This window comes from Alligator mississippiensis, chromosome 9, assembly GCF_030867095.1.
Source record: "Alligator mississippiensis isolate rAllMis1 chromosome 9, rAllMis1, whole genome shotgun sequence".
NCBI classification, from domain to species: Eukaryota; Metazoa; Chordata; order Crocodylia; family Alligatoridae; genus Alligator; species Alligator mississippiensis.
The window spans coordinates 77,634,175-77,651,196 of record NC_081832.1 but is presented as its reverse complement, the minus strand read 5'-3'; the positions used below and the strand labels follow the sequence as shown (position 1 = coordinate 77,651,196).

General features: G+C 46.4%; 1 protein-coding gene across 3 annotated transcripts in view; it reads right to left on the bottom strand.

Moving 5' to 3' along the window:
* SGCD (sarcoglycan delta) overlaps nt 1–17,022 on the bottom strand; it is a 496,907-nt gene that overhangs the window by 74,356 nt on the left and 405,529 nt on the right. For all 3 annotated transcript variants that reach the window (XM_059712937.1, XM_059712938.1, XM_019475988.2), the window contains one exon: nt 9,325–9,426. In XM_059712937.1, the coding sequence (XP_059568920.1) occupies nt 9,325–9,426 (102 nt within the window). The remainder of the gene's footprint in view (nt 1–9,324; nt 9,427–17,022) is intronic.

The following is a 17,022-nucleotide window of genomic DNA, read 5'->3' as shown; positions in this document are numbered from 1 at the left end:
ATTCCTCACCAAAGACATGCTGCAGACACACCTGAACTGACCTGTGACAAAGCCAAAGCCGCCCGTCATTTAAATGCAGGGAGAGGCAGACGGACGCCCTATTCTTTCAGCCACAGAGAAAAAGAGCCATGGGTCCAAGCCCCAAGCAGCAGGCTATGACAGATAGTCCTCAAAGCTTTCTTGCAAGATGTTGTTTAGAAAGGGAACGCTAAAAAGACAGGGTTTGAAGCGAGCACGACCCTCAAGAGCACAATGCAGCAAAGAGCCCTCTGAAGGCAGGTGTCCCGAAGCGACCTGACGGGCTGCAGCAGCGTTTAAGGCAACCGCCAGCAAGGCGTGAGGAAGCGACTGTGTCGGGCAGGTGGCGGCAGCGTCTCCAGGGCAGGTCTGGTTTGCGAGCGAGGGGGAGAGTCTCTCTCGGCGTTTTCTGCTCCTCTTTCCACTTCGATTACGTCCTCTTCCCTCTGCTGCACGGGGCTTTGCATCCTGAACAAGCGTGGCACATGTCTCCCCACGGGCTCCTCTCCCCAGCTGCTCAAATGACGCCAGCACTGGGTCCGTTCACTGCCCCGTCTGCTTTCTGTCCTCTCCTCCCATCTGGAGCCCCTGCATACGTCCCCATAGGTTTGGCCTGCCATCCCTCCACCCTCTTCCGCTTCAGATCCTTCCTCTCTCTCGTTATGGTCTCCTCTGATCTGGTTTGAATTCATTCCTGGTGCATGGATTTGTTTGGGGTTGTGTTTTTTCAATACAGACATGTTCTAGGCAAGCTGATGGAGAAACCCAGTGCTTGGGTTGGAAACTGCTATGGGAAGTTCATGTGTGGAGGGAAGGGATTTGCCTCTGAGACTCCTTCTTTGGCGTCATCAAACCCCGCTCCTTGGGCAGCTCCTTTGGATGCTTCATCCTAGCCCCAGCAGCGAAAGCATTTCAGCTTAGTCCAGCCTTTCTGCACTTGCATGCCCTTCTCTCCATGGCACCTATGCAATGCCCAGCACCGCAGGATCAGAAATCCCACCACCTCATCAGTGCTGAAGGGTCCGAAGACTTTTCTAAAACATCACAACCTAAAAAACCCCCAGAGAGAAAATGGATAACGTGTGTCTATGCCTCTCTATGTATGCATTATACACCATGAACTATCCTCTTTTCTCTCCGTTCGTCTATTGGTGTCCTTCCCTTCTCCCTATTCACATGCTGCTAAGCTCCATCCCTGTTTAAGCCATAGTTTTACAGTGGCTATTTTTATATTTAAGCATATCCTAAGTAACCAGAGACCTGTTTGTCAGTGCTGATGTCTAGACTTAATAAATCCTTAAACTCAAAGCCTTTGCCCTTGAGAGAAAGTAGTGTGCAGATTGCAACTGCACATGCTGTTCCTGGAGCAGTTTCTGACTCTGTGCAAAGCTTGTTGCTCTGGTAGCCTACCATGTGTTGATGGCCCCAAGCTACACATTTTGACTTGGATGAAAAATTCAAGATTTCATCCCAAAAGTATCAAATCCAAGGTGTTGCCTGCCTCTACACAGCAGCCAGACCAGTTGCTACCTTTGCCCCCTGCCTTTAAAGAGCAAATAAGCAACGGGTAGCTCAAATGCAGCAAGAGGGACTGATTTCTGGCAGCTTATGTCTCTCATTTTCAGAGCAACCAGGGAGTATCATCTAAGAAAAAAGCATGGCTCCTGAGATGAGATTAAAGAGAGAAAACGGACTCGAAGCAGAGCTGTGTGGTCCTTACTTCGGCGCCGTCCACCTCCCCAAAGGGAAGGAGGGGGCTATTGCAGCCGAAGCGATGGGAGGGAGCAGCAGGAGACAAGATGGAAGAGGCAGGCCGTCAGCTGGACAGCCCTGCCTTGCTTGGATGACCACACACTTCAGCCCCAAATTTTTTAAAGGAAAGTCCAGGGGCAAGCAGTGCAGCATGGTAAGAAACACATGCATGCCTTCCTCTGCCTTCAGCAGCTCCGGCTCTTGCATTTCACCGCCCTGGAAAGAAGCTAAGTCGTGCAGGGTGGCTCATTGAGAAATTTCCCTTCTAGCGTTTGGTTTCTGGAGGTGTGAACAAATCCTGTGTCCATCCACTTGACCTCAGTAGAGTCCCCCGACCGGAAAACAAGAGCCCCCGACTCCAGGCACTCACTCCCCTTCCAAATTCAGATGCTTCTGCAGTGGTTGTGTCAGGGTTTCCTGGCTTCGCTCTACACACTAACATTAGTGCAACAGAGGAGCAAACATATTGCTCCCAGAGTTCGTTCAGAAGTAGGCCCACTATGAAATTATAGACAAAAGCCAAGGTAGGTAGCCCCACTTGGCACAGTTGATTGACTTTAATAGGTGCTGATTATGTTGCTCATATTGCATGAAATTAAAAAGCTTACAAATGTTATGAGCCATTACCCTTCCATTTAAGGGAGCTTATGACATGTTAGCAACATTTAATGAAATTCTTTTCAAAATGCCATCGGCAGCCTCAACGAGCTTCCGCCTCGAAAGGCAACTCGGGGAATTATTTCATAAGGTTTGCTTACTGCGGCGCTTCCAATGTCTCCTTCTTCCGGGACCTGCACGGCAGCGGGAAGATGGGTTGAACCCACTCTACTTGCCTATTTCTTTCCTGCGCAAGGAAGCACGCCACTCCCCGACAGGTCCCAGATACTGCAGCAAGCGAGGGGGAGGTATGCAAAATCATGTAAAGTTCAATTTTCCACAATTCCCTTGAAAGTTCAGACTTCAGGGCTTTTTAAAATGTATTTTCACCAGATATTAACGGCAAAAAGGAGCCAGCTTCAACTGCTGGGGCGTGCGCCAAGCTGACGATTCTTGCAATGCGCATTGCGACTTCATTAATGGCCTTGGTCTGTCTCATCTGTTGCCTGCTCTCACCTTGCTGTTAGCGAGTAAGGACTCCGCCATGACCGAACCGAACGAGACATTTGGATCACGCGCGCGCGAGCCCTAATGACGAACGGGCCGGACGAGCGATGCTACATATGCTTAATCGCTTCTCCGAGGGGGCTGGCTGGACACAGCTGCGAGAACGGCTCTCTCTGCGAGGCATCTGGTAATTAGCAATTCCATTTGTTTGTCAAGTTAATAGGGGTTTTAAAATAATATTTTGGCAGGACCTGCTATCTGGATTCAACGGAGAGGAGAGGGCTTTGCAACGTGTGGCACAACAGAAGACATCGGTCTTCGGTGGTGTGCTTTGCAGGGCCAGGTCCCGTGACCTGAAAAAGTCTCAAGGGACTGATGAGAAAGGTGACCTTGTCCTATGCATGGTTCATCTCTTCTCTTATCAGCTCATTTTCTTCGGGAATCATTCAAATACTAGAGAAAAATCAGGGAATTTAGGGACCGGTGAGTGATGGCGGACAAATGGCTTAGGAGGGTGGTTGTGCACTGACTCCAGTGAAGCGATTAATGCTCTTAAGTGCTTGCTTGGACCAGGGCCTTAATCATTAGGAGACAATCTCGGTACCATTTTCTTGTCCTGTAGAAAAGGAAGAAAAAAAATATCTGCCCCCGCCCATGAAAAAAAGACCCCATGCTTCGTTTCGTATGAGTGATTGGGGCCTTAACTGAAGGCTAAAGTCTATCTACGCAGCTTGACTGCACAACCTTACAATTATCTTGCCATCTGCACTTGCCTCTCCTTGTGGGTGGATGTTGCTTTTTAATCCAAATGAGCATTTTATTGTTTATAAGCATGTATTTTTGGCTACGAGGCAGGTAGGCCCCACTGTGGGTCCATGTCACTGTTTAATCCAAATGAGTTTTTTTTTTTATTGTTGATCAACGCGTATTTTTAGCTTTGGGGCACGTACACCCGCAGAGCAAATCGTGCAAGAAAATACCTGGATTATGAAGCTGCTTCTGCGTTCTGCAATGAAGCCCCCGCCCCGCTTTCCAAAGCTGTACATTGCGAGACAACTGCATTTGCAAGATAATTATTTCTCAGCCTTAGAAGCTTCCTTTAAAGCCGGCGTCATTTAAATACTGATTTGGGGGAAGGCTTTCTTTTCTCTTGTTGTTGTTGTTGTTGCTAATAACAGAATCATACAGAGAAATGGAAAATATCTGGAATTATATTTCATGCAGCTGCTATTGAGTTCTTGCATTGATGCCAACATCCTATTCACTAGTTAAAAAGATAATAGTTATCGGCCCCAATCCTGGGAGAACGATGGCTTAAGGCTGCTCCTACTGAAGTCGCTGCAAGTTTTGACACTGGGTCCAAAGAGAGCGTCATCCATGTCCCATGGCCCTTACCTTGCAAACTGCTTGTGCTGAAGTCACCCCCACTCTGCACAGGATCCTCAACAGGTGTACAGCTTCCAGGATCGGGGCCTGGAGCGCCCCATCAAAATCAAACTAAAAGCTGCCATGCTATATCTGGCTCCAAACTTTCCCTTTTGAGCACTGGGACTATTTTTTGCCAAAGTACTCCACAGTCATTTTAAAAGCATGATCTCAGAAAGCAAAAGAAGAAACAGAACGGCACAATGGACCCGGGAGTCTGGGCCAGCCCGGGGCCTGGAAAGGCAGATCAAATTCTGTGGTAGGACCGCGACGGTGCAATCGAAGGGGGACAGGCGAGCACATCTTTACCTGGAGGAGGGCTTTGTCCTGCAACGGGGTCTGCGCCCCTGGACCTGGCCACTGGCACCACCGTTTGCCTATAGGGACACAACTACAGGCCCACGGCGAATAGTTTCATTAAACACGAGGGGCTCAATCTTGCAATCCCTCACCTTATTCACTTGAGTAACTATTGCCTTCAACGGGACTGCACGTGCACAAGTGCTCACAGAATCGGGGCCTCATTTTCTATACAAGAAATTATTTTCTATACATGAAGCTGCCCCCAGCTGACTTCCTGCCCTTCGGGCAGGGGACTAGATCCGATGCGAGGTCCTTCCAGCCCTCATGTCTATGAAATCTATAAGTTATAAAGTAGACAACAACAACCATCAAGTTTAAAAAAAAAATAATAACATAAGCTAACTTGCCTTTGCCTCTTGAATGAAGGATTTTGAATCCTAAACTTGCGACATGCCAATATCTCTTCCTCTTACCTAGCGCCGAGATTACCATCTCTCTAGCTGTCAGGCAGTTATTCAAGTAATACAGCCTGCATTTTGATGGTGCCACCTCAGCACACTACTTTATTTCTGCTGTTATCGGGACAGAAAACGCACAGGCTTCCATGCTCCGTCCCAAGCGTCCTCCCTTTCATGTTGCCTCCAGACCTGGTAAGCAGCAAGCATCAAAACAAGGAAAATCATTTGCATTAAAGAAGACTAAAACCTTGCTTTAAGGGAGTTTCCAGGAACCTGCTTGTTAATAGCTCTTCTCAAAAGAGGCATGAAATTTTCACTTTTAAAGATTCTGGTTAAATTACAACGAGGCAGATTGAAGACCACAAAACTGTTATCACGGCTTTCCAGCACATAAAATTAACAATTGTGCTGTTACGTGCAACTTTCAGTCAAAGTTTCTCTGTCTGATTTATAAGGAAGCAGATGGTTCGCACAATTGTCCACCATAAATTACGCCGGTTAGAAAGACAGTCGCGTCCCGAAAGCGGCAAAAAAAAATCCAACACGCAGATGGGCTTAGAGATGACCCTTCCAATTTTTAATAATCTCCATAATTTATGTGCGACAAAAGCAATGCAAAGATGCCTAATGCACCTTCTTGACTAAGTGCAAATCACTTTTATTTACTCAGGCAATACTTCATGGTCCAGTTAACTTCTTAATTAAAGGCAGCAAGATGCTCATGTTCCATGCAAGTGGCATGGAAAATAACGTTTAGCGTGCAATATGTTCAGCTGGGAGTTTAAGCTGCTCTGCTCACTTCTGGAGAACCTGGTGCATCTATCATTTTTCTTTCAAGCAAGGCTAAAGCATTCACCCCTCGCTGCAGCCAGGATCGAGGCTCCATGGCCCGTTTCTAGGTGCCTGAACCTCCTCACAGTGCCGTGACGCCTGGTCCCTGGCTGCTAATATTTTACCAACAAACAGGTCTCTATTAGGTCACGAGGAACCTCTTGAATCCATGGTACCTCTCGACTGGACAGTCCCAATTTTTTTCTTCTTGAGTATCCACTTCTGGGTTTACCAGCTGCCCACATACCCCTACCAGCGTATGTTTTATATTTTCATCCCTTAAATGCCAATTAGTATTATTATGAAAATTAAATCTGCCAGTAAACGATTTCTCCTGCATGAGGATTTTTACGATCTTTTCTCCGATGCCTGATGAAGGGTATTTGTGCCCAAAAGCTTGCAATTAAAGAATTTTTTTTTGCAAAAGTCTTACCGGTCTAATAAAAGATATCACCTCTACCATGAGCCCCGATTGCTTTTTCCTCTAGACCACTACGGCTACAACCTGGATACCTTGCATACTGTACTGCCCAGGGGTACACATACCACAGTTTGGGGACCCCTGCTCTAGTTGATAACTGTTTGCAACTTCAGTGGCAGGACTTCAATTGTGGGAGATGAGATTCAACTCAGCCATTTAGCACCCATGTTGGCGGTGGGGCCTCAGGTTGCCGAAGCCAAATTCCCTTGTTCTGCAACTGCTGCAGCTGCCCCAGCCTCCCAGAGCACCCAAAGGCCCCTTTGCAGAAGCTGAACCTTGAGGGGTTTTCCACCTTCCCATGCCAAGGGTATTCTCCATCCCCCCTACACCCCTTTTAAACAGAGATCCTCAATTTTCTAATTGGGGCTAAGATTCCTACAGAAATGGTCTGGGCATGTTTTTCCTCTCGATCTATGCTGGAACGAGAGATGCATCCAAGAAGAAAAGGAGCTGCTGACTATCCTCAGTTACAAAGACACGTTCCTAAGAGAGTCCCATAGGAATCATCTAGCTCTAGCCAGAGTCGCCAGGATTGGGAGCGCTCCATCAAGATATCCTCACGTAGCATCGGCCCAAGTCTGTTGAGATCATGTGACACTGCAGCTACTTTTGCCAGGGATGAATACAGCCCTGCAATTGCTTTTACAAACAAACGATGCGGTACTTATTGTGTAACTTTGTTCTAATAAATTACATGCATCTCAAATTAACCCCCCTGTCTTTTGCTGAACTTCATCTATTATACATAACCAGCATCTGGAAACCTTTTGAGCCATAAATAAAGCCATTATCTAAGCTAGCAGACTGTACACAACTCTTAGGTTGTTTAATTAAACACAAAGAAAATTATTATACATTAACATATTCCTGGCACTTTATTATTTGTCTTTTTTTTTAATGTCTTTTCTCTTACACTTGCATTTAAAACTACATTCTGCACGAGTGAAAATCTTAATTAGCTCCATAGGAATGGAATTACTCAGGATTTGTTAGGGGTATAACTGAGAGCTGAATTTGGCAATTAGCTTTTTTTTATTACACTGTTAATTGTTAATAATTGCTATTAAATCTCACGTTACGAGGGTGGCCTGCTTTGATCAAGATACTTTAATTCCAATATTACCATGCCCAGTGCAGGCTCGGTGAGAAGTCAGTGGAGATGTACACGTTGGTGTGTTATATGTGACACACACGCACGCACACGCACAGAGCACACTGGGAACACTCCAGCTGAGCTGTATATCAGGCAACTTGGATTCACGGCTAGTCCTTTCCCCGGCTAATGGCAATGATATTAATTACGATACGGGAGGACAAGTGGAGCGAGCAACACTCGCACAGGATATGCTTTACCTCCAGTTTCGCCTTCTTTGCATTCGTTGAATCACCAACCACACTGTTCGATCTAATCTCACAGCCGTTAGTAGCATGGGAAGAAACCTTCTGTCCCTCCACCACACTGAAATGAAGGCTACATCACAGTCTAAAGATTAAACTTCCCAGCGGCAACTCATGCAAGTTGTTCTTTATTCCCTTCAAATAAAAAGTCGCTTCCAAAACCTAATGGTGGGACAACAAATAGAGCAATTTTTCCCATCAGCTTCTCAAACTCCGCAAGCCATTCCCTCATGTGCTCTACCCACCAAAGTGAATTATGTTACAAGGTTCGAAGGCTCTCCATTAATTCCAGGATGAAAACATTTATAAATATGAAAATTTTCTCATTAACTTCTCTTGCTAAATGATTCCGCTTTGACAAATCAATCTGCAGCCATTTTGCAAAGGTTACAACCTTCGATAATTAAATCGGATATTGTATTGGATGCTGTGTTGATTACTCCACAAATTCCAATTTCTGCAAGGCTACTGAAATGTCTAGCTAAGGGGATGTTAACGTTATTTAATTAGCTATCTGCCATCATCATCCAAGTGGGAGGTTGATATTTGAATCAAATTAACACTTCTGAACAGGAAACGGAAGAGATGATCTCTCCTTTGAAGTAGCAATACAAAACAGAAGGGCTGCGTAACCTATTCGGCTTTTGTAGAGCTGCTCAGGCCACACCAGATTGCATCGGGATGATCAGAAAGAGCTGATAATACACTAAATCTTTTCTTTAAAATGCTACTTCAATCACACTTGGGTTCCTGCTCATCTTCACATTTGTAAAATGTTGCCTCTCTTGCTGGGCAGACCTCTTTTAGTTTTAGCACTAAGCAATTTAAAACCCTGCCGCATTGTAGGTGTGCGCAATCAAGAATAATCGCAGAGTCCCGACTACAGCGGTTCTCAACTTTTTCACACTCGAGGCAGCGCTCGTTAGACCTGAGACGCCCCTTGGAGATGGTAGCTCTTACCGTTCACTCATTTCTTGACTAATAACAGAGCAAGTCTTCTCTTGCAAAGAACTAAGAAAGGCACAATGGGACACAAAGTTTTTAACGCTGTGGCTTCCCATTGGAAAGCTCTGGCTTGATCTGGTGAATCGTGTTTGCACACCTAACGGTGCTAACATGGCGTAGCACCCTGCGGTACCCTTAAAAGATCTCAAGGCACTCCCCGGTATGGTAGCACCCTGGCCGAGAAACACTGCCCTAGCATCAGACTGGGTTGAGCCCCTAGTGAGGGTTTATTGCGAGTTAGGGTGCACAAACCAGGTGGATAATCCTTTCTCAGTTAGTAAATGGCGAGCTAGATCTCACCACCTTCTGCCACTTCTCAACTCCCATAGTGAAATGATGGCTTCTTACAACCATGGGACCTACTTTTAAAAACAAAAAAAGCTTCTGTGAAACTTGGGATATAACTTGACATAAATACACGTGGGAGCCAGGCAACAGAAAACCCGCTGGCTCAGTCCCCAAATCACCTGCATCTAGCACAGTCAATGGATTTGCTAGTACTCCACCTATGGAAACGACATTATTTTCTCTCCTTTCCGGATAACTTACAGGTCTGGAGCGGATTTCTTTGGCGTAGAGGGGCTTCAAGAATTCGGAGTCTCCTTCTAGCTTCAGACCTTTTTCTGTGATTCTCAGGTTTCCCATTCCATCCTGAAACACACGCACAAAAATCATCCTATTAGCAATGATTGCTAAATACCCCCAAACCCGATGCATGAAAACGGCTTCCCCGCTTTCCCCCCCATACAGAAGAACATATAAAAATACTGGGAGGCATTGTACAATGCAATTACTCTGTATTATCCTTCCAGCTCCATTTCTGTGCAAAAAAGTCTATTCCATGCCTCCTAATAAACCATTTACTCATATGAAAGATGCCCTTTTAAACTAGTCATCTCTGCTCAGAGAGAGAGATACGGTGACATTCTGTGTTAGCGTGAAATCGTTCACTGTAACATGTCTCTATAATGATACTACCATTTCACTCATAATGAACCCATGCATAGGACACAAAGAAATTAATCCGTCAGTTCTCAGACTGATAGCAATAAGGTTTGGCTTTACAGAAACAAATCTTCGCATTGCAAATGCTGGAAGGATGCACGGGTTCGGTCTATGCCAGCACTGCAATTACGTGTGCAGTGGAATTTGGTCTCGCTTTTATTTTAACATCTCTTTGTGCAGGCAACCCACACACTTTTCTTTGTTTTGGATATTTATCGTGATCAAGAGATGCAATGCAGGTGATCTACCCTCCCCAAAGCTGTGTGTGATGAAGAGCAAAGGGGAGATGAACAAGCATAAACACACAAAATCCAGAACAAAACTCCAAACAGTGGTTTGGACATGTAACAAGAGGGCCCGGCACCCTTGCCAACACCATCCTGCAGCGTGCGGTGTGTGGACGAAGACGGGAACAACCTAGGATAAGTTAGACACCAACATCAAAGACTGGATGGGATTAAAACTGACTGATTGTACAAGGATTGCAAAAGACAGGGAAGAATGAAGGAAAGTTATTGCTGCATCAAAGGTGGCCCAAGGGTTGGTGCAGCCTCGGGACTGACAATAATGGAGAAAAAGTCATTTAAAGAGACACGGAAAGTAATTTTGTAGGAGCTTTCCCAAAAGCAGTGAGATGGGAATACAGACCAGTACATATCAAGAAAGTGATATTATCACATATAATCAACTCGGTATTTGCTCTGGGCTGGGTGACCAGATGAAACCTCTTGCCTAGGATGCGTTCTCACCCGACTCCATCCCTATCTGCGGCTCGTTTCTGATCCCTCCGCCAGAGCAGGAACAGCAACGACTTGGTCCCGTGCCTTCGTCTCCCTCTCGCTGCCTGGGAACAGCAGGGCAGCTTGAGCACCGAGAAGTGCCAAATTGGGCTGGGTGCCTTTTTTTGCACCTCTCTTTTGATCAGCTCAAGCCTGGGCATTGCAAAGGATAACGTGGTAATTCTGGCATGGGATAAGGCGGGGAAGGAAGAATCTCTTTCAAAATCTCTATGTCTGCTCTTTGATGTAGGCACCTGCCTTTTCACTTAAACCTGATGAAGTCCCGCAGAGCCGGCATGAAACGAGTGATGCCATATGCACGCCTCCCTCTCCCTAGACATTGGGACTCGATCTTTGCCGCTATCAGTCCTCTTCTCCTCAGTCTAGCACCAGACCACGCTCCCAGCCTGTAGGCCTTCTCAAAAGATGCGTGCTCGTTGTCCCCAAAGCACCTGGTGCTTAGATGTATAAAATCTCCTTGACAAATGGTGTGAAGTATTGGCTGCAGGCCGCCAGCACACGACTGCAAATAGACTATTTCCTTTCGAAATTGTTTAGTTATGTGTTTCCAAGCTGTAATGAAATGTCTGACACAGGATAATGGCAAACAAAATACATGTCAAAATTCTGTATGAGTTTTTCTTACGGGTTTGATACAACGAGACAGGTATACAGATACAGCAGAACGAAGCAGCACAGGCCTACGCTAAAAATATCTCGATTTTAGATCATGAGAGAAAGTCGTATAGTTTATTAAGACAGGTGTTTTAGGTTCATTTCCACTTGAATTAAGGAGAAAAAATAAGCACGGGCGGGTTTGAGTGGATAAACAAAGCATCCAACCAGATACATCCATGTGCAAGACCACATTCAAGGAAAGTCAGGCTGGAAGGGACCTCGCTAGGTCATCTAGCCCAGCCCCCTGCTCAGGACAGGAGCATCCCTGATTAAACCATCCCAGCCAATGTCTATCCAACCTGCTCCTAAAATTTCCAGGGATGGAGATTCCCCCACTTGCCTAGGTAGTCCATCCCAAGGCTTGACCGCGGCGTCGATCCTAACTTCTGCAACGATGCTCGAGGTAGACAGGACGCGTATTTGCAGAGGCAAAGCTTAGCTCTGGGGAGCGTCCAGCACCATCAACTGTGAAACAACTCCCCGGCTCCACCATTCGGGTCTATCTAATGCTTTCTGATTAATCCATGCGTGCAAATGAAGATGCAGCTCTCCATTTCCCCCTTCGCCCTTCTCTCCCAGCTAGCGTCATAGAAAAGGACCTCCGGAGGTCATCTAGTCCAGTGACCTGGCGCAGGATCATCCCTATCCAAACCCAAATTGGCAAACTATGCAGTCAACCCTGACACACCCATGAGATATACCACCCAAACCTGCCACGGGTGAAGTGGGAGGACTACGGCAGCCAACGTCCTGCCCCTATAAAGGTGGTTCAAATACTCTCAAGAGATTCATGTTCAGCTATGCACTGTGCCCTCATCTGACAGCCCAGGAGGGGGGACTGCAACTACGGAAGAAGAGGTAATGGATTTGAAGGAATTACTGGCAAAAGATGCAGAAGGAGACAGGATTTTAGCGGGAGAAATAATCAAAGATATGGTACATTAATGCAAACAGCCCAGAAATGGTGTTGGGAATAGCATAAGCCCAGCCAGGCATTTGCCAGGTGTTCCTGAATTTCACAGTGGGGTCAATTATTCCGTTTCACCGCGTGACTTAACTCCACGGCGGAAAAGGAAAGAGTTTCTTTACTGAGCAGCACGTCCCTTAGAACAAAGCCAGGCTGAGGCATGTTAGGTGCGAAAAATGAATGTTTTCGCATCATTTTGACACGGAAGCTGCAAACCAACTTTAAAGAGAAGCGTACGCTGAGAACGGTATTGATTGCTCGAAGGGAGGAGGAACGAGAGCTAGGTAATAAGGTGCAACGTGCATCATTCCTGGTCCCTGGTGGAAAATGCTGGCTTATGAATTCTGAGTAGCTGTCGATGCAGAAGGCGCCTCATTTACCTTAAGCAGAAGTATAAAGGAAAACGAGCGCGGTACGATTCGGGCTGCCCCGAAGAGCTCCGATTGCATTTCAACGGTGGCATGCTTTGCTATTTTTGAGGGAAGAGGAATTATTACAGGCGTCTGAAGACCCCGGCACGTTGAAGAGGTGACCTTTGCCAGGCTAGAAAAGCTCTGCAAATGCTTTCCTGAAATAGATATTTCAGTCAGGTTATATGTCCTCGGGGTGGGGTTTCACACGGCAGCCTGCTCCCTGCTTTCATCTGGAGAAGCTGCAGCTCTTCTGGAGGCATTCGTTCCTCTCCTGCGATGCGGAGTCGCACGTGTCTTTTCTGAGCTTGCTCGTCTCTCCTTCCTCTATGCCTGTCTCCATGTCGGGCTCTCCCCCTGTCCTGCCCTCTCAGCTCCCACCACGCTGCTCCCCTCTCGTCCCCATGCTTTCACACCCTCTTCCCAACCTCAATGCAATAATACACGTTCCTTTGACACCAGTCACTCAACTCCTTGCTCCCAGCACTGTCCCAGTTCAAAACCCCGAACATCAGGCATCTCCCAGTCTAGGATCTGATCCAAAGCCTGCTGCACTTGGAGGAAGGACCATCGAGTCGCCTTTGCATCTGGCACCTAATGCTTCACCCGAAAGGTGTTTCATCAACTGATCCGATGCTAACGGCGGTTCGTCCTTATGGTGAAACTGGCAGGGATTGTGGCAAAAATATGCAAAAGCCATCATTTTCACTTAAAAGAAAAAGGCAAGCCCCGGCATGCAATAGTAGAATCAGTATAAAGTCGAGTTTATTTTCTATTAGGAGGGAATTAAGCTGCTGTCACAAAGGATACCACAACACATGCACGACACGCTACGTGTTTCTGTAAAACGTGACTAGTGTCTTGTTTTCGGTAGCATGTGATATATTCAAGCCTAAATTGCATGGCTGAAAAACCCCTCTACAAACACCATTTTATTCTGCACTGAATATACAGAGACTGAAACCCATACAAACTCACAGACCACCCCCTCCACCCAATAAAATGCAGGAGCAGGATGCTTGAAGTGACAAAAGCCACGATGTTTTTATCCCAATTCACGTCTGTGACAAACATGCGTCCTTGTTCACCGTCCTCAGGAGAAATCCTGCCATGCTGCCGCTGGGGGAGAAAAAGCAACGCGACGCTTGGTCAGAGAGCATGGCAACGTGACGGGTGCCGGATCAGCCGGCCGTGATAAGTGTCCATTACATTAGTCTTGAAGATTTCCAGATATAGTTGCTAGAGGTACCTGTTTGTCCAACTTCGCAATACATGTCCTAGGTCAAGTTTTATCCCGTTTCAGGAGATCAAGGCTGTCCTCGACTCAAGTGTCTGCACATAAGACAGGAGGGGCTTCAGTTCCCGAGCAGTCAATGGGACTTGAGCACCCGCTCAACGTTAAATAGAGCTTCAAGTTCACCCTATTCATAGTTTCTTTCCTGAAGTCTAATGCAGATGAATGAACATTTTTGGAAGTTATACCTACTTCATGATCACACCTCTCTCTGGAAAAATAGGAGGAAAAAGGAATTGCTTCAAGCATTTTAGTTACCCTTTTGCCTTCTGTTTTTAATACCATATTCACTCCCAGACTGCATCCAAAAGCTGCTGCCAATTCAGCAGTGGCTGCAACAGGGTGAAACCTCTAACTTTTCCCTGAGCCAGAAAGGGAAGGCGAGTAAGGTGGATGGATAGACACTTCCCCTGGACCAGAAGTCAGCCATGACACTGGAAAAAATCTCTTCCCCTTCATCCTGCCTTTCCAAAACAAGGTGCGCGTCTTACTTGGGGGTATGCAAGAAAATGTGGTAATATGTCCAAATTTGAATATTAATGACACGAAAGGCACCACTTACTATGGCCAGGGTGGCCCAAAGCAATGGTTCTCCTAGAAAATCTTATTTAAGTGTGCCACCCCTTGGGACGTGCGAGGTGGAATGAAAAGGGCTTGTCAACACCAACCATCTTGAATTATTCAGCTCTTTGGTAGGACACGGTAAAAACTTTCACATCCATTTTATCATCTAAACCACCTTTCTTTTTATACAAGGCTTTGTAATGGGCAGGCATAAAAAATTGATGTGCTGCTGCCGACTGTTATGTGTTAAAATGAGCCTGCGACGGTAAAACCCTGACTTACGAAAATGTCATTTCAGGGTTGCTGAATGAGGAGAGATTTTTATTGGCCTGAGAGAGGAGCTCAGTTTAACAGCCAATTACAAAATGATGGTGTTAGTGTAGGGCACCAGCTCCACACCGCTCCTGCCTGCTTTGCATGCTCGGCCTGGGAAGCGCGGGAGCCACCGGGGCTGCGTTCTGGCATCATGTCCTGGGTTGGTGGGTTGGCATTTTTGTCAGGCCGCAGGTCTTTGCATGCTTTGATTTTATCTTTTGCCCAATTAAACCAGACTTTCAATGGGAGACGGGCACCCTCATAACATTTCCTCTGGCAGGAATGATGCACAAGACACCCAGACGCCTCTTTCCATGTGTATCCTCCCCTCCCCGTGCTTCTGGCAGCGTTTCTGAACAAATTCCTCCCCGCACCCCGGCGAGGTCAGGCTGTGTTGTTATTATTCCTATTACACAAATGGGGAAATCGAAGTGCAGCAAGCTTCACTGACTTCTCCCCTCCTCCTAGTGCCAGGAACAGAATCCAGGTCTTCCGACTGCTGCAAAACCATTCTCCCTCCCAAGGGCTTTCATTGATTTTCAGTCCGAGGCGGGTACTGATTGCCCAGCCCTTGCTGATTCACTCCAATATGAGAACAGAACATGGGCAACAATAGCTTGCAGTTATTATGCACAATTTGTCATGCAAGGATGCAAAGCACTTTGTAAGCAATTAATTAATTAAGCCTTGCAGCCCGTTGGTGTTTCTACTGCTCCTTTGCTTTTTTGCTGGGGATTGTATGGGGACGCTAAGAGTGGATACTGTCAAATGAACGTCTGAATTACAGCTTCAGACGCGTTGGCCTCTCTCTCAAACAGCAGGTGCACTGGCGTGCAGTCCTATCTCCTCCCCAGATTCCTCTTTGAAGAGCTAAATTATCTATAAGGCTCTCCTCCGAGTTGCGGGGAAGTTTCTGTTCTTACTGGGAATGAACTGAAGCTGAGTCAGGCCAAGTCCTGGCAGAGAATGATCTTTGGAGAGATGCTCATGTCAGGTTCCTGCGCCGCTGGATCATCATGGCTTGTGTTGTTGGTCACTACATTTGCATGGTTATTATATACAGCTCAGTAGAGCCCAAGCTCACAAAAAGTTCACATCCATTGTTTGCATTGGAGGACTGCTCTGCCTTGTCCTACCTTAAGGTTTGACACGTCAGGGCTTCCAAACCCCAGCTCGGTTACTTCCCTTGGGATCTCACTCTCCCTTGTTCTGATGACCTGATGCTTTCCTCAACACATTGGCAATCAAAAGCAGCACAAGTATCTAGCTAAATATCTGCAGTTGGATGCTTCCAGTGGAAACAACAGCAGATCTGAATATTCCTGAAAGAGTGCAGTAATATTGATGGCTCTGCTCTTAAATGGTTGGAGGAGACAACTTTCTGAAGTCATACGCAAGAAGAACAGCAGATCCACTTCTTCAAAAGTATTCCTCTTACGGACTGTGCGTACACATTCCTATCATGATTATATGTGAATCCTCAGCCTGTGCCCGTGTGTGCTGGGCACCAAAACAGTACGACAAGTCAGCGCACAGTAAGAAACTTGGCTAAACACCTTGTCGGGGGTCATCTAAAGGGAGTGTCACATAAAGCCCCAAAGCATTATAGGGTGGCAACCTGAAAGCAAGGGTGGTGCTGAGTACCTCTCAAAACACTGCAGCACTTTGATAAGGTGTAAAACTGCAGTAGTCAGAGCAATGAAGAGTCAAGGCATTTAATCGTGGTTCTGAAAGGCTAGAGAGACTGAACACGGTGGGCATGTCTACACGTGCATTTACGTCAGCTTAAATTTACTGCGCAGTTAGCGGGAAGAGGCCAGCATCTACACGTGCAGGCATTAAAGCGCATTAATGCTGTTTGTGTACTGACTTGGGACTAAAGTCAGTGCCAAGTCAGTCCACACACACAATGTTACCGCACAGTAAGTTACTACATGTGCGTAACTGTGCAGTAATTAATCGGGTGTAAATTTGATGCCTGCATGATGCAAGTATCAAGTTTACACTCAAGTTGGTGTAAGTCGCCATATTTACTGCATCGCGCGGGCACGCATGTGTAGAAGTGTGCCTGTACTGCACAGTCAGTTCAGTTACTGCACAGTAAACGTGCATGTGTAGATGTGCCCACCAAGTACAAACAAATGCCCTTCCCTTTCATTCTCTCGACGGCCCTCAGGTGTACTTTCCAGATGTATCATAGATTTAAAAAATGCTCCCAATTTGTGGTGTTTAATG